General features: G+C 37.9%; 3 protein-coding genes across 3 annotated transcripts; 1 reads left to right on the top strand and 2 right to left on the bottom strand.

Moving 5' to 3' along the window:
• Positions 1-4,538: 4,538 nt before the first annotated feature.
• LOC131988546 (CD209 antigen-like protein E) lies at positions 4,539-9,104 on the bottom strand. The gene is made up of 6 exons (XM_059353687.1): positions 8,971-9,104; positions 8,746-8,865; positions 8,234-8,497; positions 7,986-8,149; positions 5,725-5,870; positions 4,539-5,019 (listed from the first exon to the last, which is right to left on the bottom strand). The coding sequence occupies exons 1-6, from the start codon at positions 9,029-9,031 to the stop codon at positions 4,878-4,880; spliced, it is 897 nt and encodes a 298-aa protein (XP_059209670.1). The 5' UTR covers positions 9,032-9,104; the 3' UTR covers positions 4,539-4,877.
• Positions 9,105-10,839: 1,735 nt separating this feature from the next.
• Positions 10,840-21,698, top strand: LOC131988588 (serine/threonine-protein kinase Nek9). The gene is made up of 23 exons (XM_059353733.1): positions 10,840-11,602; positions 12,273-12,450; positions 12,548-12,603; positions 12,693-12,763; positions 12,863-12,968; positions 13,065-13,196; positions 13,304-13,414; positions 13,530-13,594; positions 14,076-14,126; positions 14,237-14,429; positions 15,075-15,219; positions 15,319-15,519; positions 15,681-15,727; positions 15,904-16,065; positions 16,152-16,260; positions 16,352-16,513; positions 17,199-17,366; positions 18,057-18,116; positions 18,242-18,429; positions 18,518-18,676; positions 18,781-18,885; positions 19,500-19,553; positions 19,646-21,698. Exons 1-23 carry the CDS (start codon positions 11,417-11,419, stop codon positions 19,829-19,831), a joined length of 2,895 nt encoding a protein of 964 aa, XP_059209716.1. The 5' UTR covers positions 10,840-11,416; the 3' UTR covers positions 19,832-21,698.
• A 106-nt stretch (positions 21,699-21,804) lies between these two features.
• On the bottom strand, positions 21,805-24,332 carry zc2hc1c (zinc finger, C2HC-type containing 1C). Its single transcript, XM_059353734.1, has 2 exons — positions 23,275-24,332; positions 21,805-22,526 (listed from the first exon to the last, which is right to left on the bottom strand). Exons 1-2 carry the CDS (start codon positions 24,325-24,327, stop codon positions 22,422-22,424), a joined length of 1,158 nt encoding a protein of 385 aa, XP_059209717.1. The 5' UTR covers positions 24,328-24,332; the 3' UTR covers positions 21,805-22,421.
• Between the last annotated feature and the right edge of the window lie 777 nt (positions 24,333-25,109).

Below are 25,109 nucleotides of genomic sequence, written 5' to 3' on the forward strand. Positions count from 1 at the left end.
CTGAAAAGCCTTTTTTGTAGAGAAGTTAGCTAGGCCTTTTGTTTTTTTTCTTCACAGCTAGTTTAGATCGGCCTTCTTTTGTTATATTTGTTTCAACTTTCTTTTGGCACAATCACTTGTCCCATCCTCCCCCACCTTAGTGTGTCTTTCTTTTGTTGTTCATAAAATAAATCATCATTGTTCACATCACTTTTGACTTTGTTTAATTTTCTGATTGTTGTGTTATTGACTGCTGGCTGGGTTTGGTCAGTGGACGTAACACTGTATAAAGAAATACTTGAAAAGGAATGCTTGTTGTAGGTGTGCTCCTTGTATATAATATAGTATCATAACATTACTAGTATTAATTGTTTGAAATCTCTGAAGAATCTCATCATAGTGTACACACCTAGCCCCTGTGGCCCTTTCAGAATTCCCCCAGAGGAAATTTTCTAGTTGTTCATTGTTCCTTGATCACCACACTATAGTTGCTACACAGAGAGTAGAGCTGATTGAGCTGTGTTTAGCTGAATGCTAAAACCCGAAACGAGCTGTCTCACCTGAAGACATGACACAGACACAGAGTGAGAACTTGAACAAAACCGTGTGCAGTAATGTGCTGTAGTCAAAGACATATTTGTACTGAACTTGATTAAAGTTGTATCTTGTACCCATACAACCCAAGTTGTATCCATAACTTTTTTTTCTTTACATTTGGAGTAAACAAATGAACATAGGATAAACGTACGATATGTTTCAGTATAAATATAAACTTTTCCATGTATTTTTGAAAATTTGGACAGGAATTTTACGCTAAAAAGACATACAAAAACCATAAAAATAATACTTATTGTGTACATAAATGCGAAAGTTTTGGTATCCATATATTTACTGTTATCACCTACATTAAATGGGCTTTAAAACATTTTTGAAGGCATGTTTAAATTATTATAGGTTATGCAATAACTGAAAACTGGCAAGGGGCTTATGAAGTTATGAGATAACAGCGAAAAACCACAGAACAGGGAAGTAAAACTCATTCTCATCACTCATCACCAGAAGAATTGCAGTTGCCAGCATAACAGCATTCAAAAGAACTAACAGTGACATTTTTTTTTATCTAAATAACCACATCACGGTAAATATTCTCCATCTACTACATTTAACATTTTGCATCTTTTTGTTATCAATCCATGCAAATAAAATGACATGAAAGTTGGTGTTTGTAGTAAAAAACTACATGTGAAGTAGCCTAGTTTATTGCAATATGACTTGTCTAACAAAATGTCTGGCAACTCAGTATAATCCACATAAAAAGATGAGTATTCTGCCTAATCTTGTAAATCAGTTGTCATTTTATTGACTAACATTTAATGAAAGAATGAATGATAACGTGGAAATGTCCGTTGTTGTTGTTTGACCTTCTCTAGTGATTGTAGCGTTATAGATCTGATGGGCTTAAACCTGCATCCCCTACTTTTGATTTATATTTTTATATGATTCTTAAACTAAACTGAAGAATATGGATTTACAACACTTGTGCTGGACAAAGTCTTTGCCAGGACTAATCCAGCACCCCCAGTTATTTCCCATCGTCTTCATGCTGGCACTGCAATACTTCTATGTTTCTGCTGATTTGCAGTACTTGGTGAATAGATTTTACACAATGTTTTATGACTGCACCCAACAGTTAATATGAGTTCCTGTTTTGCAAGTCTTGTGCATGAGGATGGTAGAAATTACATTTTCATTTCGGGAATGATGTGTTTGTGCTGATGTCCATTGTTTGGTTACACAATTTTTACTGTAACTGCCAGTAGTTCTGTGAGGTGACGGTCTGTGAGTCATGTGAGGTTTTCAACAGTAACTGGCCCTGTGCCACATCAACAACAGGTCTGCAGAGTGTCTCAGTCATGGACCCATTAGCTCCCTCAGAGGCCTCTCGGTTGGCTCCCTTCCTGATATATACAGGGTATCTGCAGGATCTTAAAAAGTCTTAAAACATCTAAAAATCCAATAATTTAAATTTAAGGCTTCAAGCCCAAAATTTTGCATTGAAATGAATGGGACGGCCGACAAAAAATGAGCGAAAAAGAACAATAATTGGAGATTTTTAAACGTCTACTTCTCCGGCATAATTTCACCTAGAGACTCCATTTAAACTTTAAACAGTCTTGTGTATTGGTGTATTAATCCACGTTTCGATAGGTCATATATTTTTTTATCAATCCCTGTTCAATGACCATGATCATTTTTGGAGAAGGCTTTAAAATTCTCAAAAAATTTCACAAAATGTCTGAAATATGATTTTGAAAGTTCTTAAAAATGTTTTAACGTCACTTTTATTTCAAACAAAAACTTCAGTCTCGCTTTTAAATGTTTCAATTTTTTAAGACGCTATAACATAACAAACATAAAACAGAACTAAGTACCTGAGCAGCCTGGTCAGAATTTGAGCTGTGAATAAATTCATACACTTTGCAAGTAATTTCGGGCCTCCAATTTTCCTTCATGTCTTTGGTACTTTTTCGGCAGTATGGATGTGAAATGGGTCATAAACTGTATTCATTATGGCCTTAAAAAAGTCTTAAAAGTCTTAAATTTGACTAGTTGGGTTAGGGTTAGAGACCCTGTGACTCACCTTACCCATGAGTGTTCTTATATCCTTGTTCGGAGGTAATCAGCACTTTCAGCAGCCTTGTAGCAGATTTGTTTGGAAACACACTATTTTATTAATGTCATTGTGCATTTTAAAAAATATATATAGTCACACTTCACAGCAATCAAATTTATTTTTTAAAACTTTATTCTTGAAGTAGTATCAATAAAAACTCATTTTAAAATGAGACAAAAACAAGCCAAAGTAAGGATAAAAAATATTGTATTTTCCAATCAAGCTTTCATGTCAGGACCCTTGATTTTTACGTCCCTGGTGCCATAGACTCTTTAAAGGACATCGGCGTACAGAAAAACAGGAAGAATATCACTGCCTGCGCACCCTGCCTCCTCTTGTTTATGTCATACCAGATTCACCAGTTCCTTCTAGATACTAAAACTAGTTGAAACGTGTAGGTGTAGAAAGGTGTAGTTAATAGATACAACACATTCCTTGGATCAGTTTTACTTAAACTAATCCAAATAATAATATCAGAGTAGTGTTATGCAGGCCTTCTTGACCCAAGTCTGACCACACAAGTCGACCTGTGTAATGGTGTGGTGATTTTCCATCTGTGCATATCCATCTGGGTTTTTACCTCTAAATCTGCAATGCAAGTGACTTGTTTGTGCAACCAGGATGTTTACCAGCCCCTTTTCTGTGTGGGGTGGCTGCTCTGTCAATATTACAAAACTGCATGTGCGGTAATATGTACTGGCACTCCAGCTCTCCTCTCTTATTTGTGAAAGTCTTTAACTTTTTTTTTTGCAACCTCTTATTTTAGGTGCTCTAGCTAAAGCCATTACTAGTTTAAAACCAGTGGTGGCATCTAAGTACTTAAGACCTGCACTAAAGTACAATTTTTGAGGTGCTATTTTTTCCATTTATGTAACTTTATACTTCTACTCCACTGCATTTTGAGGCAAATGTTGTACTTTTTAACAACTTTAGTCACTTTTCAGGTGAAGATTTAACAAGAAAAATGTGATCAATTTAAAATGATTAAACTTTTTTTTTTTTTTTATAGATTTAACCACATAATAGTATATTAAGTAGTTAAAATGGGCTCTACCTTGACTACAGTAAAATGCTGCTTGCACAAATGCATCGGAAATTGTAATCCAACAATATATTTGGAATATATAAAAGCTGAGTGGGGGCATTCTGTATAACGATCACTTTTTCTTTTGATACTTTAAGTACATTTTGAGGCTTAAATTAAGTATGTTTTGAATGCAGGATACTTTTTTTTGTTTAAAACCAGTATTCAGGTTGGAAAGCCCTATCTATAGATGTTTTCAATGAAAAGTTAATTTAATGAGCTACAAATTTGACAGAAATGGAATAAAACAAACAAAGCCAGATTTACAAAGTTTGCTTAAGTGGGTTTTAGTGTGGTGCTTATATTGCAAAGAGATAAAAGCAAATGGGTTGGCGTGATGTAGTATATAGATGTAGAAGTCTGAGCTGGGAGCCAATGAGTTGTGCTGAATTTTAAATGAGCAGCCAGGGGTCACACTTAACAACATGTAGCAGCTGGAAGGTAGAGATGGCAAAAATAGGTGACTTGCACCCCCTGCTGCCCACACATAGAAGTGTTGCTTTGAAAGAGATTCTTCATTTATTGCACAAGTTCTATACTATAGATTGTTGTAACTAGCTCTGTGGGGCTGTTTTTAGACATAATGGTGCTTTGAACTATGCTAACTTACATGCTGATGTTTAGCAGGTGTAATCTTCACTAAGTTCACCAACTTAGTTTAGTATGGCTAAAATCAAAACAGCCCTGCGATAGTCTGGCGACCTGTCCAGGGTGTACCCCGCCTCTCGCCCAATGACAGCTGGGATAGGCTCCAGCCCCCGCGACCCGATTGCGGATAAGCAGTTAATGGTAATGGTAATGGTAAAATCAAAACAACTTAAGAATAGTTCTAACTAAGATGTAGTAGAAGAAGGAATGACAACAGAAATCATCATTATCAAAGATAAAAACACTTGAAATCAAAATGATCAATGTTTCAAGAGCACCACTACTGAAACATTTATAACTGTAAGATGAATATGGTCTGAGCTGCAGGATCTTTTTCCAATAGGATGTAACATGGAGCTAAAGCCTTCTGCTGAACATGTTTGGTAACAGAATGGACCTTATGATGGTTCTGTGCTGGTCAGACGTTATGGAGGAAACTTCCATGAAGAGACTAAAACTCTGCCTGGATATGGATCACCATGCTCTCCACACCTAGTTGGGCTCAATTTCACATAACCACTCCTTTTTTTCTTGGCAGTTTGCGTAAAACCATGTTGCCCTTGGCTTCTTCATGTTCAGAAGTGCTGCACAGTCCTCCTCTCCGTGGTTGATGGGCTCCCCTTGTATCCAGTACCTGAAGCAAGGGCAAAGGCCAAGTTATTCTTATTTATAATAATCTATATTATTCATGTATGTCTTTCTTATATATCTTTGTATTTCTGCATAAGTTTTTGTTGATGATCAGATAAAAGGATTTTAATCAGTCATCAGATTAACTATGCAGGCATTAACATGTTACCAATTACGAAATTGATCCATCCACTTACATCAAAAGCCATTTAATCACATACATTTGAGAATGGAAGAGGCATCTCATGACCATCTACATTAACCTGTCTGATAGTCACGGAATAGTTGACATTTTGGGAATTACGCTATTTTTTATTTTGTCTTTTATTCTTTTTTCCTCCCAAACACAGACTCACACACCACCACCACGGCACTCAATATGCCTTCTCTCAACCTGTTAGTCATTGTCTGACTGACTCCCTAACAGATCCAGATATTTAACATGCTAGATATCTAGAATGTGTCAGTGATGCACTCAATTCCTGTTATTAAACAGCTCACACATGGGAGCTCACACTGAGTCAATGCAGATTTGTCTCTAGTCTTTTCGGGAAACCTCAAAAACTGTTGGCAAGGAGAAAATCAGGGTGAAGATGTGTGGTGTGAACTGGCCATAACTCTCAACAAGAAAGCAAATAAGTGTATTTCCCAAAATGTCAAATGATTCTTTTAAAACAGCAACAGTGCTAATAAGTCTTAAAGCTCTTACCTTTCATTCTGCAGAGTCACATTATTTATCCACGTCCAATTGCCCTCCGTTTGAATATCCGTAAGACCAATCCAGATGCCCTCTCGCCTGATCCCCCATGAAGGAATGCTTGGAACTTGTTTAGGTAGGTACTCAAAAAGATTTATCTGAGATCAACAGAATTGAAACATCACAATTCGCTACTTAAAGGCATACCTTTACTGTTTTTATTAGGAGTGCAGGCCTAGCTGAGGGGCTGTTGATGATAATTTGACATGGCAGAAAAAGCAAAGGGTCTTTCACAGCACCACTCAATAACTTTGCCGCCTCCAGTCATTTCAATGAGGAGAAAGTGGTACAGAGGAATTTCAATCAGGCGGTAGGGGTATGAAGTATTGCCGCCCACACGAATGTGCAAAGATTTTACTCTTTTGTTATTAGTCTTTCTCTTCTGGAAGAAACCACAATCTTTCCATGTGTTTTTTGTTTGAATTCTTGTTAACCATGTGTTTAAAACTATGACCCAGTGCGTCAAAAAATGACGCCAAGGGTTTAATAAAATAAAATAAATAAATAAAAAGCATTGGTATTATTCAACCTTGCATGGTGCAACTCATTACGAGGCCTCTGTGCCTGTGGTGAATCTTGCTGAACTTCTCCACCACTCTACTTCCTCTTTGAAATGCCTCTGATCTCCATTTGTGATGCATGTTGCATGCTATCATTACCCAGCACATCACACATGGAGTCTGTGAACAGTGAGTCACTTGAGCCAGACCATACCAGCTGAACGGACTGCTCATCTTATTAATAGATTTTTGGTTTAGCTTCTATAGTTTTAGGATGCCATGCTGTTAGTATCAGAAGTTTCTTCTATATACTACATTACAGTTTGTGATACTACATCAACTGCCTAAATTGCCCCTGTGTTTCCACTGGAACTGCAACATTTACTGTGTTGGTAAGCAGACCAGTATGGAAAGCCGTTCGAGCATTTATTCCATATCCTTGATATCAGACGTTAGTTCACTCCATTAGTGAACTGGTGTAAGCCAAAATGCTCACAAGTCAACTAGTGTCTTTTGACTTTACTAGTTAACTAGTGGACATTTTGGACCTCAATAGCTGATTAGTTAATTCAAAATGTGCCTCACTAGTTAACTAGTAAACATTTTGAGCCCCACTAGTGTAACGAGTAAGGTTGAGAGAGGCTTTAACTGTACAACTACCAGCTTTTGCCTTGACTAGTTACCTAGTGACAGTTTGGCTTTTACTAATGTAACTAGTAAACATTTTGAGGTTTACAAATGAACTAGTAAGTTAATAACAAAAAACGTTAACTAGTTAACCAGTAAGCATTTGGGACCTCATTAGTTGATAAGTTAATTCAAAATGTGCCTCACTAGTGCCACTAGTTGACATTTTCTACCTTACTAGTTAACTAGTAAACCTTTTGAGCGCCACTAGTGTAACGAGTAAGGTTGAGAGAGGCTTTAACTATACAACTAGTCAGCTTTTGTCTTGACTAGTTACCTAGTGAGCATTTTGGCTATCAATGGCGGCTGTGGCTCAGTTGGTAGGGTTGGTGGTTCGATCCCTGACCATTGCAGTACATGTCGAAGTACCCTTGAGCAAGATACTGAACCCCAAATTGCTCCCGATGCTGCGTTCATGAATTCCCAATGGTGGCAGGTGGCACCGTTTAGGGTTTCCTCTGCCACCAGTATGAATGTGTGTGTGAAAGGGTGAATGAGCGCAGTCTGTAGTCTAAAGCGCTTTGAGTGGTCGCAAATCGACTAGGAAAGCGCTATATAAGTGCAGGTCCATTTACCAGGTTCATTTACTAGTTTAACTAGTAAACATTTTGAGGTTTTACAAGTGAACTAGTAAGATCATTGAAAAAAACGTTAACTACTTAACCAGTAAACATCTTGGACCTCACTAGTTGACTAGTTGCTGAAAAAGATTGACCACTTAGAAGTTTTGTTCAACTAGTGAGACAAAATGCCAAATTAGTGGGACCAAATCTCCAAGTGCTGACAAAGACTGAACTAGAGAAGGGAACTGACGTCTGATATCAAGGATTTGGAATAAATGCTGAAACGGCTTTCCATAGACCAGACTACAATAACTCCTTTTCTAAACTCTGCCATGAGGAGCTTCTCACAGTTTGACCTTATCTTTTGTATAATATGCCTACTGTTGTGCATTAAAATATCCAGAATAATTCTATTCTACGCTATTTTGTCTCTTGTTTTCCAACTACGTGTTACTGGACTCACCTGCTCTTCCAAATTATCAATCACAGCAAGATCAGCCCCCCGCCTGATGCAGTCCTCCCTGCTGTCTGACCAGTTCTTTAAGGGATTGGGTCCTGATATAGAATGGAAGTAGCACGATGTGTTAAATAAACGCCATCCTGACTGGCAGCGTCCACAACTTTCCCCTGTTAGAAGAAGAAAATTACATAAAATCACAAGCAGAAAAAAAAGATTTGATTCCAAAATGAAAGAGAAAAAAAGCCTCTTACATATATCAGATGAATCGGCCTGCAGTGTTGCTTTCTCCACTGTTAGTTTTTCAAGCTGCAGCTGAATGCTGTCACTGAGGGTCTTGTTCTCCTGTAACTGCCTCTTTAGCTGCTGATGGTTCCTGAGCTCTCTCTGTAATGCTTGCCGGGCCTCTTCTTGAGCTTTAATCACTTCAGCCTGCATTAACTGAAGCTGCCTCACCTCTGCGATGAGAGCTTGTGATGTTAAATGGTAGGGAGAAGATTCCTCACTGACTTTGCCACCTGTTATTAGCAATGATAGGAGGGACCCTTTTTTATTCATCTTATTCAGAATATGCAGAAAATAAGTTACAATTTGTATTTATTTATTTATCAAGCCACGGTGCTTGGTGTAGACAGGGCAATTATCTAAGCTTGGTTAATATGTCCACAGTTTATTTAGTTAATTTTTAGTTCAATGTACTCCAAACTGACAACAAGAAGTAAAGTATAAAAATACATACAGCACCTTCATTGGATCAGTTACTCACAGTAAACCCCAATAACAATAGCAGTTAACATCAGAATAGTGTTTAGTAGTCCTAAACACACGATAACCAATGGATATAGTGGAAGACTTCTGGACCCGACTTTGACTGTGTACATAGATCCTAAACAAACAGACACGTCCATGTTAGCTCCATGTGAACAGAAGATAATAGTACATTATGGTTTCTAAAATCATTATGAGGACAGTTTAAATAAGATACGCCTACCGTTGCTTTCCGTGTTACAGTGTGATGGTTTTCCATCTGTACTGTCATCACTTGAAATCATGTCTGGATATCTGTCCGGTCTTTAGGTTTCTACTCAGAAATCCCCTCAGCACGTCACTTTTATCTGTGTTTGGTGACAGTTCTGTCAATATTACAAAACTGTGTGGGGTGTGTGTGGTGTGTTTAAATCCCCACAAAAATGCAGTATGTGTTGTTAAAGTGACAGTTACAGTTTTTCCCATTGTATTATCCCTTTATAGAACAGTGATCTTTAAGACGTATCAGTGAAGTGCCCCTTCTTAATCACCAGTGGTGGAAAGTAACTAAGTACATTTACTCAATTACTGCAATTAAGTACAATTTATGAGGTACTGTACTTTACTTGTGTATTTCCATTTCATGTAACTTTATACTTATACTCCACTACATTTTAGGCATATATTGGACTTTTTACTCCACTACATTTAGGTACCAGCTTTAGTCACTTTACAGGTTGAGATTTAACATAAAAACAGTATCAGTTTTAAGTGATTAGACCTCTTTTTAATTAAATCAGTATATTAAGTAATTAAATTATCCCTGTCTTTACAAAATTAAAACACTGCTTGCATAAAAGCATCAATAAAAAAATACTGTAATCATATATTTAGAATATATAAAACAGTCTGAGTGGGGACATTCTGATGCTGACACTTTTGTACTTTTACTTCAGTATGGTTGGAATGCAGGACTTTTACTTGTAGTGGAGTAATTTCACAGTGTGGTATTAGTACTTCTACTTAAGTAAGGGCTCTAAATAGTTTTTTCACAACTGCTGTTTGTCAGGTATAGCCTATATAATTCGGTGGATCAGCAAAAATTCTATCAATTCACAGTTATCAAATTTTCCAGAAAATGTAAGCTACTATATGTATTGATAGCATAAATAAATGTAAATTATAAAGCATGTTTGCACTTTCATACCATGTGTAAAATAAGTGTCCAACGCACTGCACCATATTATTCGTGATAATTTGGTATTAAAATAGATTTTATTTTTTTTGGACTAAAACTATAAACAGCTCTGGACCGGTGTGTATGTCACTTTAATTTAATCCGCTATTTGTGCTCTCTTTTTTCACTTATAGTTGCTAGACGAGCAATGAGGGGATTTAAGCCTTTTGCTGTGTTCCAATCATTTTATGCAGTCTATGCTGCCCTACAAAGTCTAACTGCAGTAACTACACAAAGGGTAAAACTGAGAAAAACTGCTTTAAAATTTTTTTTAAACGTTTTTAACTGGCCAGGACATGGGTTATAGGTAGGTAAGTGATATGACACTTATTTCTACGTGTATTGATGTCATTTTTTGACCCCAAAAACGTAGTTACTGCACTCTGGTTTTGCTGTAAAAGGTTCTAATAGTAATGCAAAGCGTTTAACAACTCTATTTAAAGATTTGTGTATTTTAGACTTAATATTATAAAGTAATGTTATATTTTAGTCTTAATATAATTGTATCTCACTTTTTTACTTCACCACTATCTAGATGATAATTTCCATTTCAAATAAACTTATAATTTCTATTATCTTTATGTTTAAATTAGTATATATATCCAAAGCAGGCCGTGTTAAGTGCAATTACTGCTTGGTTTTGAGTTGGATTTTGTGGTTTTTAGATCATTATTTCTCTGAAATTAAGCAACATTCAAATCTAAATCTTTGTCACAAGATAAAAAAGACATCAAGGGGTTTATTTTTAGTTATAACTCAATTTTTTACCAAAAATGTAGTTACTGCAGTTAGGCTTTGTAGGGCAGTATGGTTCCAATACCCATACTTCCCGTAGAGAGACCGTTTAATTTGATAGTTTCCGGGTTTGAGTGGATGAAAGGATGGACCAGTTTTCGGTGTTGTTGCCTCTTTAGTCGAACCACACCAACATATTTAAAACATTAGTAACTCGTTTGCTTGGAATGGAGACCTGTTGAACCTTTTGGTGTGGTAACATTTCCATGACAGTTCTATACTTTCTTACGGTACTTCACTTTCTTCTCGCTATCTTAACCATGTCAAGCTAGGCAGACTAGTGCCACTCGCGGAAGTGCACTCTGTTTGCCTTTCACAATAAAATACACGACCACACGCTCGAAGATGCGCCTTTTATTCTGAAACTTTAAAAAGTTGGCAGAACATCCTCATTTTTGTTGTGTCATGCTTGACGCTTGTGCAACTACTATATTTGCACGTATTTTTCTACGTTGTATTTTTTTCTTACATTGTGTGTGTTGAGTAGCTTCGAGGCATCCGGTAACTTAGTGCGAGTAACTTCGTACAGGGCTTTTTGTTAGCCGGTAACATGTTAGATGTGTGTGCGGTTTTGTAGGAGTCTTTCAGAAAGAGTTGTCGTTAGGCCTGTTCGGGTTATTTCCATCACTGCCACTGGCTAACAAGTCCCTAAACAGAAATGTCACTGGGGGAATATGAAAGACATTTCGACTCGCTAAATTCAGATTTGGGCGGCGGGTCTGTGGTCAGTGAGCGATCAGCGTCTGGCACTTTTAATGGCGAAGAGGAGAAACTGCATTACATTCCTATCCGGATCCTCGGGAGGGGGGCGTTTGGTGAAGCAATTTTGTACAGAAGAACAGAGGTAAGTTGGATAGATGTCCCAGCTCAGTTTTCTGTGTTTAAAAGGCACGGATCACACATTATGCCGGCAACAATCACTTTTCTGTTATTGAAAGTGTTCCTTAAATGGACCTAATTTACCATCACAACATGGCAAGACTTTTCTTTTGCAAGTTTACAAGTTCCCCATAACTTTTCCTTTGACAGGCTGCATGGGGTTTGCAGTCACAAATCATTCGAGTCACTGTTTACCATGAAAACACATGAATTCAATCATTTATAAATGTCTTGTTAATAGTGCTACATCTTATTTTCTGTGGATTATTATGATTTACTGTACAGGATGTGTCTGGCTAGCTGAATTGCTCACTGTCCCTCTGTTTCCATACCCCTGTGAGAAATTCCTGAGTGAGAACTGGATAAATGACTTTCCCATGCCTTGTTTCCTTATCCTGTAGTTCAGTTGGGTGCATATACTGCAGTAAATGTTTGTGCAGACCCTTTCATTCTATTCTGTATTATGAACCAGTTATATATCATCAAGTTTTTTTGTTTTAAACATGAGAAGATTTTATTCGTCTGTCTATCTGTAACCCAGTGATGAGGAGCATACAGAAACATATATACCTGTGCACTCTGTAAATCCTGAGGGACAATGGTATTTTTTAATATGTCCCTGCGGGCTTCCCTAGGACAACTCTCTGGTGGTATGGAAAGAAGTGGACCTGAACTCGCTTTCCGAGAGGGAGCGAAAAGATGTCATGAACGAAATAAACATCCTCTCCATGCTGGAGCACAACAACATCATAGCCTACTTCAACCACTTCATGGATAAAAACACCTTGTTCATTGAGTTGGAGTATTGTAATGGTAGGTAAATGTTGTGTGTCGGCTCTGAAGATTTGATCAAGACTACTTTGAACGTGGTTCATCTGTGACAGAATGCTAAAAGGCTCTCTTATCTCAGGAGGGAATCTGTACGATAAGATCAACCACCAGAATGGGAAACTTTTCAGTGAAGAGGTACGAGTACAACATCGCAGGGCATGTATTTTACTGTATACGAACTGACTATTCTTTATTATAGCTGTACCCTTAATATGTTTCTGTAGGTGGTGATATGGTATCTGTACCAAATTGCTTCAGCAGTGTCCCACATCCACAAGGCTGGGGTCTTGCACAGGTGTGTTCAGCACATTCTCATTCCCTTATCAATGCAATTATTTTTCATTTGTTTCAAATGTTTTCCTTAAATAACGGAACCATCCTTTCTTTCTTGCAGAGATATCAAAACTCTGAACATTTTCCTGACCAAGACGGACCTCATCAAGCTGGGCGACTATGGACTTGCAAAGAAGCTAGGCTCTGAGTTTTCAATGGCAGAAACTGTAAGCTGTGCTTCCTTGCTCCCCTAGCATCTTTAATAAGACAGTGTTAGATTTGGTAAATGACACTTTCACTTTTTTCTTCCTCTGTGAATCTAGTGTGTGGGAACTCCATATTACATGTCACCTGAATTGTGCCAAGGTTCAAAGTACAATTACAAATCAGACATCTGGGCCATGGGGTGTGTCATTTTTGAAGTCTTGACTCTTACAAGAACATTTGATGCAACGGTAGGTTTGTTGACTTGCTAGAAATAGTATTAATGCTTTGCATTAAGCAGAAAACGTGCCTTTTTCTCCCACCAGAATTACCTTATTTTGCTGCTTGTGTCCCTCAGAACCCTCTGAACCTCTGTGTCAAAATAGTCCAGGGCAACTGGACTATGGATGTGAACTCTGATGTCTATTCATCTGCATTGATCAAACTGGTGTACGACTGCCTCGATCAAGTGAGTGAGGAGATTATTCAGAAGCATTTTGCGACAGGTTGCCATGACACAAATATTTTACTTGCCTTTGTGAGGCAATCACTATAACGTTCTTATGATTTTTTTTGTGTTGCAGGATCCTGCAAAGAGGCCTACGGCTGATGAGATCCTGGACCAGCCACTCATCGCCTGCTGCAAGCAGTAAGTTGGTTGAAAAAGTAAAAAGAGTGTTTTTGTTATTTCCTTTAACCCACTGAACCCCAGGGAGGTTTTTCTGCAGAGTTTACTCAGTGTGGCCTCATTTTTCCTTCATGTCTGTGGACACAGGACACATTTCTTTTTGTGCAGTATAACTCAGTTATGATGCCATAAATTGTGAAGAAAGAAAAGGCGCATGTTGAATTTTTTGATCATTTTGTAAGCGGATAGCAAATCTGTATATACACAACATTTTTACAAGAATGAATTGACTTTTATGAAATATCACTACTTTAAGAGAGTGTCGGCTACACAGTTTCTGCTGGTAATAAATGGTGTTCATTTGTTTTAAAGAACACATTCCTTTCAAACCCGACAGTGGATTGTGGGTTAAGAGGCTTAATAAGATACTATTATTAATTCCATTGGATGCAACTTAGTAAAACCACCCATGACAACTCACTGAAATATTCTTCTCTGTTAGGGAGCTTGAAGAGCGAGTCGCCCTGCTCAATTCAGCAATAAAAAAACCAAAGTAAGTTATTAACACTTGTTTCATATCCTCAATTGTAAATACCTGTCTATGATCTCTTAAGTAAAGTTTTGTATTGTATAACTGAGTTTTTTATCCTGGCTGCACCATAGGCTGAGTACAGTGACGGACACCCCTGTTGCTGTGGTGACCACACGCTCAAGAGAGGTATACTTCTGGGGTGGAGGAAAGTTCACCCCCCAGAAAATGGACACATTTAAGGGAGGCAGCAGTGCCCAACATGTGTGTGCAGGGGAGAGTCACTTTGCAGTGGTGACAGTGGAAAAGGAGCTGTATACCTGGGCTGTGAGTATTAATCCTTCACTGTATCTGGTTGTTTTTGTTCTTCAAAATGCATGGCTTGGCCCCCCATCCGTCACTGCATTGACTATAAACCTCTTCTAACTGTTTACAAATCCCCCCATAGTCTGGCCCCTACATACCTGTCTGACCTCCTGCACCACCACACCCCCTCCAGAGCTCTACGGTCAGCAGACCAGCTGCTGTTGGAGGTGCCCAGGTCCAGACTAAAAACAAGGGGCGACAGGGCCTTCTCAGTAGCAGCCCCCAGACTCTGGAACTGTCTCCCCCTCCACATCCGTGCAGTGCAGTCATTAAATGTTTTTAAATCCCACTTAAAAACCCACCTCTTTTCTCTTGCCTTCTATTAAAGTTTTTTTTTTCCTCCGGCAAGTGCTAGGGAATAGTGTCCCCTAGTAATCCCACAGTGCTTTTAGAAAATATCCAATCTTCTTTTAATTTATTTTAAATTATTATTTTTTTTTTGTTTTCTTTGTTACCTTTGTCAATTTTGTCAATTCTGTATTTTATTGCACTTTCTTGCACTTTTATGTGAAGCACTTTGGTGCGGCTCAGCCGTCTGTAAATGCGCTATATAAATAAATCTGACTTGACTTGACTTCACTATAAGGAGCTTTTCTTAAATTTCAGAATGTCCAAGGTGGAGCCAAGATGGTGGGCCAGCTGGGACATGCAGACCAGGCATCGTACCGGCAGCCAAAGAGGGTGGACAAGCTACAGGGGAAGGCCATCCGACAGGTGGCATGTGGGGCTGACTTCACTGCCGTTATCACCGGTGAGTGAGGGAAGCTCCCTGCAAAACTTGATTTAAAAAAAACAACCTTTTCCTGTAAAGACACACATTTCGAACCCCATGCTGCTGCTGCTTTTGCAGATGAGGACCAGATGTACATGTTTGGGTCAGACTATTACGGCTGCATTGGAGTGGAGAATGAGCTTGGCACGGAGATCCTGGAGCCAGTGCTTTTGGAGTTCTTTGAGGAACGGCCTGTCCGTCAGGTTTCGTGTGGAGACAACCACGTGGTGGTCCTGACTCAGAATGGGGACATCTACTCCTGGGGCTGCGGAGAGTATGGTACATAGATTTGTTGTATTCACCATTTTAACTGAGCTGATTAAGTCTATCAGGTTGTTTTTGCTGTTATATCTGCAGCCAGCAGGTGGCAATAGTGACCCCTTTGATATACAGTCACACAAAGTGTTCTCAGTCAAAATTGCTCTATTTTCCTGCTGCAGGGCGTCTCGGCCTGGAATGTGAGGATGACTTCTCTTCTCCGATGCAAGTAAGATTTTGTTTCCTGTTCTGGTATGTAACTTCACTGTCTTTTAAGAGGCTAAAATCTTGCAAGAGTAAGACAGTAAGCCAGTAAGACACTAAATATTTTAAAGCAATATGATAGAACGGTCCTATTTGTCACTATCTGTTTAATAAGTACTGCATGCTATTTGTTTTTCCCAGGTAGAGATCCCTAAAGCCGCCACCATCTCCTCAGTGTCCTGTGCCAGCGATGGAACCTTCTTTATAACAGAAACTGGCAAAGTCCTAGCATGTGGAAACAATGAATTCAACAAGCTTGGTCTTAACCAGGGTATCTCTGGTCTCAAAAATCACCCTGGAGAGGTAATAGTTAAAGAACAGCAATAATAGAGACTTCAAACAATGCAGCTATGTTTACATGTTTTGTTTTGTCCTGTACCCAACACCAGTGTTGCCAGGGGATCCCATACATCACCACACTGACCTTGGTAAAGCAGCTGTCGTGGCTCAAGATTCAGGCCATAGCTCCAGGGAAGACCCACACAGCTGCCATTGATGGTACCGTAAAAAGAGACCGACAATTCTCCTGTGAGTAAGAACTGTTACCATTTCAAATAATCATTACTTCATATGATTTCTGGCTGTGCAGTACGTGGTCGTCTGATTACCTTTGGTTGCAACAAGTATGGACAGCTGGGTGTTAAGGACTTTAAGAAACATCAGGGTGTCCAGGTCCTTGTTGGACCCTTTGGAGGGAAGACCGTGAACAAAGTTTCTTGTGGAGACGGCTTCACCATCGCAGCCACTGAGGGTAAGAACATGTACAATCTGGTGCTTTTATGTCAATAATTTGTACACTACCGGTCAAAAGTTTTAGAACACCCAATTTTCCAGTTTTTTATTGAAATTCAAGCAGTTCAAGTCAAATGAACAGCTTGAAAGGGTACAAAGGTAAGTGGTGAACTGCCAGAGGTAAATAAAAAAGGTAAGCTTAACCAAAACTGAAAAATAATGTACATTTCAGAATTATACAAGTACGGCCTTTTTCAGGGAACAAGAAATGGGTTAACAACTTAACTCTATGGAGTCTTGGGCTATTTTGTCCATTTTTGAATTATTTTCATGTCTTTGTAAGTAATTTTGTGTCTTTTTTTTTTGGTCATTTTGTGTCTTTTTTTGTCATTTTGTGTCTTTTTTTAGTCCTTTAATCCAACATAAAATGTGATTTTGAATCTTTTTTTTACTTTCAAAACACTATCCTGCTCAATAAAGAATTTTAAATGTTGCAAATGTGCATTAATTTCAGAGTACACTGAGACATTAAACTGCATAATTTTCAATTAAATTCTGGAAAAGTTGGTGTGTTCTAAAACTTTTGACCAGTAGTGTATATTTTTCTGATTTTATGTCAAGGTTTGTGGCACTCATATTTCTTTCCAGAAGCCCCAGACATTTTGTCCGTAGGATATATTCTCACCTGTTTTTGTATCTTGCAGACAATCAGATCTTTGCATGGGGGAACGCAGGAAACGGGCGACTTGGGATGCCGGCTGATAAGGGATTTGGTTCAGAGGTATGCCCTGCCATGCCAAGACCTATCTTTGGTTCCCTCCACCATGTACCGGACCTGTCTTGCCGTGGCTGGCACTGCATTATCATAATGGGTTAGTAATCACAACCAGACATTTGTACAGTGCAAGGTTATAATAGTTTTGGATTTTTCATTAGTTTTAGTTTTAATTTCGTTGTGAATTTTTGTTTTCAAATTCAGTTAGTTTTAGTTAGTTTTTAGAGTGAGGTTTCTAGTTTTAGTTTAGTTTTTATTTTTTGAAAATGCTCCGTTTAGTTTAGTTTTTATTAGTTTTAGTGTTAGTTTTAGTTTTTTTGTAATGGGGTATTTGTTGGGTGCGTGATTCAAAGAGATCATAATAAATGTTTCCTTCGTTCCTTTGGTTTATCATCTCAGCCCCAATAAGGTTATTAACTCTTACAGTTTTAGGTGTTTTGTATTTTGGTTGGAGTGTAGACATCCCAGTCTCAGTAAACATATTCACCATGTGTTGCATGTTCCAATAGAAACACTGAATTATGAATGAAAAAAGTTGACAAAAACGAAAACTAAGGACATTTTCACTATAATTTTAGTTCGTTTTAGTTCGTTTTGTAACCACACAATACAGTTTCAGTTAGTTATCGTTTTTTTAAAAACTCTAGTTTTTATTTTTATTTCAGTTAACGAAAATGTTTTTTCAATTCTAGTTTTCGTTATTTCGTTAGTTTTCGTTAACTATAATAACCTTGGTACAGTGTACTGATGCAAGCAGTCAACTGTCTAACATGTTTTCCCTTTGCAGAGAAAGTGCTCAACTGCAAGACTATTCGCTCTAACAGCAGTGGAATATCAGTTGGGAGTGGTGAATACTATTTTTTGGTTACACATTTGTATATTGATTCATTTTATTTGCTTGAAGAATAAGTCTACATTTACACCTGCAAGTCTACATTGTTTATGTGTGTCAATGTGTGGATGTATACACAGGACTGAGCCAGGAGGCATCTTCATCCACAGTGGATCTGGACATAGAGCCTGGATCAGTGACAGATAGTGGTGACAGAGGTCTTGGGGGCACTATGGAGGATAATACAGAAGGGTGCTTCCTGGCAACCCCGAATATGTCAATGGCAAATCAGACTGGGGACAGCTCCTGCCCTCTCTGGCTTAGAAAGGTTTGTCATCAAAAAAACACCAAGGAATATGGGATCTATGGGTTGAAACTCACAGTTACACTAATTCAGAGTGGTTCTCATCCAACAGGAGCTTGAAAACGCTGAGTTCATCCCCATGCCAAATGACCCTGAGCTGTCCACTCCAGCCCAGCTCTCTTCTGTCTCCGATAGCGTCACTCAACCTTATGAGCATCTGAAAGAGATGACGGCGGCAGCAGCAGCTGTCAGCACTAACAATGACCTATCGGTAATTCGGACGTAGCTGTCCTTTGCACTTTTCTGGACATGAATTATTTACTCCAAATCAACACTTTTTAGAATTTCCCAACACTGCTGTCCACTATTTTACAGACTAAACGAATGAGCTGTTCTAAAGTCAATGGACTGGAGGAGGATGACGTCTGCAAAAAAGGAGAATCAGGCGCTTGCTGCAACGCAAGCAGCGAGGTCACACAGGTATCAAATCTGCATACTCAACAGTGCAAAAATGTGCTGCAGCTGAAATTGCATACTGCGCACTACATACTAAATATGCATACTTTGTGTACAGTAGTAGTGTTTTTTCTTCACAGCGAAGTAAAAAATTAACAAATTGAACCACAATTTTAAAATAATCTGGTTTTAAATTATCAATGAACATGCACAGTGTCAAAACCTCAGAGTCTCACACACACTCACACACATATACACACACGCACACACGACTGATGGAACATTGAGAAATAAAATGAAAAGCAGTGTCGAACAGGAAAAGACAACAAAAACAAAACAAATCTAACATAATAAATATATAATTCCTTGGTTGCTGTCTGCCATTGTCTGTTATGAATGCTTTACTGAACACCACATTGCATTGCAGGATATAAATGCAGGCATAGTGTCACCCCAAAGAGAATGCAAATGGCAAACATTTGGTTTCATACATAAGTTTTGGACATACTAAAAATCCCTTGCATACTGTTTTAGCAAAAATCATAGCATGTTAGTATGAGTAAAGAATTAAAGACGCAACAATCTAGTCAGATAACATGCCGTTGCCACAGTATTTGACAGAAGAGTTTATTTTGCAGCTGCGGGAGACGGTCGCTCGTCAAGAGAGCAGGATCCAGAAACTCGAAAAACAGGTGAGAGATTTTTCCCCAAAAGCCACAAGTCTACCTTAGTGCTGATTTGATCCTCGTGCATAAGTAATAGCATGAGTTCCTGTCGCCTCTAGGTCAATGAGCAGCAAAAGGAGAACGAAAGGCTCTGGGCAGCAATCAACCGTTCAACGCTACGGGAAGCTGAATGTGACAATAACGGAAACCTTCCCTCTGACGCCCGTACATCCGGGGACGGAGGAGAAAGAGGAGGAGGTGGATTCACAAACCATGGGAGCCGGTCGGCAGGCGCCTGCGAGTGAGGCCGAACCTGCAGGTGTTGTAATTATGGGAGAAACTCTTTTTGAATTAAACAAGCTGGTTAGATGGGAAGTGGAGACTGCACAGCCTTGTGTCTGTTCACAGTGGTTGCATGCAGTATAAACGTTTGGCAGAGCTAAGTTGCATGATCACATTCTGTTACATGTGTGACACTGTATTAAAACCCTGCACAGTCTGTTCTGCACAATTGTGTTGATGTCGGTGCGATGATCTAGCTAGTTTCTCCACAGACTGAAATGTTGGCTGGACTCAACATGAAACATCGGACCATGACACCTGCGAGAGACAATCCTATCCATCATAGTGTTCATCTGCAATGTGAATGATAAGTCCATGTTTTGTATCGTTGACTGCAAGTGATGTCAGCGTCGAGGCTGCAGTCCTTAGTGCTTCACATATTCATATTTATCAAATTACAGATAAGACCACAAATAGGAAGCAGTTTGCTAAGGCATCCAAAGATTAGTGTTTCCTAAATAAATGTTGAAAGATGCGCTGCCAGGACGTTGCCCAGATTGCTTATGATTCATATTGGAGCCATCTTCCACTGTGGAAACATAACTTTCGGTAACGCTTTATATTAAGGTCCTTGTAATAACCATTAATTAACAAGTAATAAGGCATTGTTCTCGCTTTAGATCCCTTTAGCATAGTTTACTTATAATAGATGAGCAATAAAGTATATTTTGATATCAATAAGCAAACAAAAGATTAATAAAGGCATGGCAAAGACATAATGGGTGGGTTATGGGTGTTTGTAATGCTATTATGAAGAATTATAAGATACTCATGAGGTTTTTATTAATGTTCTTATTATAAATCTCTTATAGCCTGCTATTAGCTGTATTATAATGCCATTATTAACACTTATATAGGCTTATAAACAAACAGTAATGTTAATAAGCATCTTGTAAGGACTTACAAGGGCCTTATTACTTGTTATTAATGGTTATTACAAGGACCTTAATATAAAGCGTTACCTAACTTTCTAATGTGTCACTTTATTTTAATTTCATTTGATAAAAATAATGTCTAAAGCCGTTTTTACATATTTACCAGACATTTTAGTTATTACGAACATATTCTAATTATCTCATGCAAATATATACTTAAAGTAAATTGCATGTTGTCGTATTACAGTATTTGTGTGAAACAGGAAACTACTGATTCATTTTTTTAATGACTTTTAGTTACTTTTTCTTCTTCCTTTCTTTGACTGTTGAATTCTTGTTGGGTCAGCACATGTAGGTCTTTCTTTTTGGTGACTTGTATGAACACTTGAAAAGTTTGCTTTGAATATGAAAGCATTTATGATATAGCTCACATTTCAGCTATGATATTTTCTTATTACATTTTTTTTTAACCCTTTTATTTGTCTTTGGTACTTTCTGAAATTATGTTCTGCTGCATTTTGCATCATTTGCCTGCCCCTTTGTATTGTTTGACTTCCATTGGTTTTGTTTATTGTATGTGTTATAATATATATATATAGACATATATATGTATATTTGTGTGTAAGAACATTTGTCATAATCAGCTTACATTGATTACATTTTGACCATTGGTCAGTGAACAGTCAGTCCATGCTGTAACATGAAATAGAAAATACAGTCAGAGTGCCTTATCAATCTATTGAAACCAAATTTCTGCAAATATGACAATGATGTGTCTTTGGTGATTTTTTTTTTTAAATACAATGTGTTGACAGCATAGTTTTTTAAACAGGTAACCAGATATTGTGGAAATGTACAATGTAACAGTTGTATAAACATGTATCACACAGTTACACTGTTGCTTCATACATACTTGTGTAAAAGCTATAAACAAAACTAACAGCTGTCTTTTGTTATTGCGTGTATAGTAAATTTTTCCCTCAGTCAGTGTCAGAAGAAGTATTCAGATCTCCTACTTCAGTAAAAGTACTAATACCACACTCTGAAATGACAGTCCTGCATTCAAAATGTACTTGAATAAAAATACAAAAAGTAAGTATCAAAAGTAAAAGTAGCCTACTGGTTATGCAGAATGCCCCCACTCATATTGTTATATATATTCTAAATATATTAGATTATTATTAATATTATTTATCCTTTTATGTAAGCAGTGTTTTAATTTTGTAAAGGTATATGACTCATTTAACTACATAATATACTGTTATGAGGTTTAATTAAAAAATGTCTAATCACTTTAAATTCATGCCTTTTATGTTAAATCTCGACATGAAAAGTAACTAAAGCTGGCAGCTAAATGTAGTGGAGTAAAAAGTTCCAAATATTTGCCTCAAAATGTAATAGAGTACAAATATGAAGTTACATAAAATTGAAATACTTAACTAAAGTACAAGTATGCTGCAGCTATAAGCATAAGGTATTCTTGTAATGAGCCAAAACTGTATTAGAAAGGTTAGTTCAAAGGGAAAATATTCCAGACAACTCAGAGGAGATCTGTAAGGAAAACATACATAAGGGATTCAATCAAATAATTTAGAGACTAGTGCTTAATAAGAGGGTAATGGTTGACTGATATTTTTTGTTCAAACGGTCCAAAGTGTCTGGGTCAGTTCTGGTCGGCTCATTTGGACCGTTTTGGTTGTGAGGTTCCAGCTGGAAGTCGACCCTCATGCAGGTTCCTTGTATGTGACTTCTGCTTCTGTCTTTGGTCCTTTTTCTTTAAAGCCTAAATATAAACATATCAAATACATTAAAAAACAGTGAATGCTTACTGTATTGAACATTAAATTCCCATAGAGTTGGGATAAAAGTTGCTGTAATGATGGTTAAACCACAGCCAAGTGCCATCTTTTTCCATTATATTTAACCCATAAGAACCCACGGTGACACAGGTGTCACACACATTTTAAATGTTTTAGTAATCTTCATGTATGTTTTCTCAAGTACATACATGTGTTTTTTAGTGTCCTACAGCTACAGTAGCTTGTTGAGAAGCCATCAAATAAGGCAGTGTTATTTATATTTATTTATTATTGATTTATTATTATTTTGTTACTTAAAAACAAATCTGAAATGGAATTTGTTGTCTAACACCACTATTAAAGTCACAATTGTGATATATGTTATGGAGATGAAAACAAAAAAGGCAGATGGTTATTTGTTTTTATTTATTATTGATTTAATATTATTTTGTTAGTTAAAAACAAACCTAAAAAAATAATTTATTGTTAAACAGCACTATTAATGTCACAATTTTGATATATGTTGTGGAGATGCAAAGAAAAAGGCAAATTTGTGTTTCTGTAAGCAGAATAGGTGTCTAGTTTATTTATTTAAAAATAAGAAATATCATAAGGTCCACTTGGTCTGTGGTATATCCGCCATAACTTTTTTCCTTTTTAAGGATTACTGGGTCTGGGTTCTTATGGGTTAAAGGTAAGCATTGTTAGGTTGGCTCTTTAAAAGTTTCCTACCTCAGGACTCTCAGGTCTGGTGTGCGTTTTCCAGAACTCCTCTATGGCTGATCCCTTGGTCCTATGAAGGGAGGAGTTGAAGACTTGACGTTTTGATTTCTTAACCTTTTGACAGATTTGGACATGCTTCTGTAATCTTTCTTTCATAAACTTTCTGTTGCAGATTGTGCACGGTAGGAGCTGGAGGCTGGCGTCTGTGCTGTCTTTCTGTCTGAGCTGCCCCTGCTCTGGTCTGTGGTTGCCTGTAGGTTGTTGTAGAGAGGTTATATTTTGGTCTCTCTCTTTTGCTTTCTCTGTTCCATCCTGTAACTTCACACCTGTGTCACCGTAAATGCCATCATCTTTTTCATCCCCTCCTTTTCTTCCTCTGGTTTGCTCTTTCACATTTTCCCACCTCGACTTGTTGAGCTTTCCATTCGTATCTTGCTTGTGAACTGTGATCTGATGAATTCCTTTGGGATCTTTTATATCACTTCTTTCCCCCCTGGTCCTTTCATCCTCCTGTCTTCTTTCTTGCATTATCATTTCGCGTCTTCTCTCTGGTTCTCTCCTCTGCTGCTCAGACAGCCTGGTTTTTGTCTGAGCTTGTCCTCTGTTGTGCCTCTGCTCTTCACTTCCTTTTTCATTACCTGCAGCAGTTTCTTTCTGGATTATTTGTCTTATTTTTTCCTCAACACTCCACAGCTTTTCCTGTAGCACGAGCTCTTTTGCATGAATTGCTTTGGCCATCTGCACTTCTCCACTGGGCTGTCTGTGTGAGTCTTTTCTTGGATGTCGGGATCCAGTGGTCTTTCTGACGCCATGTGAATCAGGTTCTTTGGGCGACAAAGTCCTTCTTGCTTGTTTTGGAATAGTGATTTTTTCATCTTGTTTTGCAGGGTTGGGAGGTCTTCTGTGGCTAACAGGCTTGCTTGGAAATGGCTGGTCTACTCCATCTGCTCTCCCACCAGGTAAAACACTGTGTTGTGCTTGAGTATAGCCATTGCCATGTCTTTTCCCTGCAGTGTTGTTCTGCCCTTGAGGACTGTGTCTTCTTCTCGTGTTTGTGCTCATGACTTATTTGTTGTCTTTGAAGAGACTTTAGCCCTCCACACAAGCCGCTGAGGGGTTTTTTCTGTATTGAATTTGAGAAAACAAAAAGCAGAAAAACAAAGAGAAAAGGGAACCAAGCTGTCATCTGTATGTATGTCTATTTGTTTAAAATATCTGCACAGGTGAGTCCCAAATCATCCTTGGTTACCCACAGAATTCCATGCAATTTGTCTCTAGACAAAATGTAGAAAAATCATATCAGAACAAATCACTGTTACAATAAAAACTATAATGTGTGCTACAAATACAAATAATAATTCCACAGGTCCTTTAACTTGAATAATGAATTATCTGACAAATACCATTGACAATACTAGGTCCAATTACTCATTTTTTCCTGTATTTTTTAATTTAACTACAGTAGTCTTTATGAGCAGATAACGTTTGCTCAGCGGTCATGCAACTGTAGTGTATACTTTACCTTCTGAGCACTTTTTGGACTGTTGGCTAGAAAGTCATCAGCAGATTAAATTTTGGTGGTTTCACTCCACAAATACTACACTACATATATACTCCACAAAATACACTAAGCTATGGTCTGCTGGAGAGGGGCCAGAAAGGACAGGTACAGAGAGAGACTAAATAAACTGATAAACAGGCAAGCAAGCTCTGTCCTCATGTTGTAGTTTCTGTTGAGATTACCACCACATCTTTGTTAGCACTTATCATTACACTACTCACCATATCTTTTATAAAAAATTTGATCTGTATTTATATTTTTAATCTTAACTAATCTAATCTAA

The sequence above is a fragment of the Centropristis striata genome, chromosome 16, assembly GCF_030273125.1.
Source record: "Centropristis striata isolate RG_2023a ecotype Rhode Island chromosome 16, C.striata_1.0, whole genome shotgun sequence".
NCBI classification, from domain to species: Eukaryota; Metazoa; Chordata; class Actinopteri; order Perciformes; family Serranidae; genus Centropristis; species Centropristis striata.

Bases quoted from the DNA above. Each gene is read 5' to 3' on its own strand.
- LOC131988546 (XM_059353687.1), bottom strand. From the start codon at position 9,031: ATGATTTCAAGTGATGACAGTACAGATGGAAAACCATCACACTGTAAC. The intron at 8,498-8,745 runs GTGAGTAACTGA...TGCTAATAACAG, and splicing joins TATTGTTATTGGGGTTTACT to GTGGCAAAGTCAGTGAGGAA. The intron at 5,020-5,724 runs GTAAGAGCTTTA...CCCTTGCTTCAG, and splicing joins GTGACTCTGCAGAATGAAAG to GTACTGGATACAAGGGGAGC.
- LOC131988588 (XM_059353733.1), top strand. From the start codon at position 11,417: ATGTCACTGGGGGAATATGAAAGACATTTCGACTCGCTAAATTCAGAT. The intron at 13,197-13,303 runs GTAGGTTTGTTG...TGTGTCCCTCAG, and splicing joins CAAGAACATTTGATGCAACG to AACCCTCTGAACCTCTGTGT. The intron at 18,430-18,517 runs GTTTGTCATCAA...CTCATCCAACAG, and splicing joins GCCCTCTCTGGCTTAGAAAG to GAGCTTGAAAACGCTGAGTT.
- zc2hc1c (XM_059353734.1), bottom strand. From the start codon at position 24,327: ATGAGCACAAACACGAGAAGAAGACACAGTCCTCAAGGGCAGAACAAC. The intron at 22,527-23,274 runs GTAGGAAACTTT...GTTTATATTTAG, and splicing joins CCAGACCTGAGAGTCCTGAG to GCTTTAAAGAAAAAGGACCA.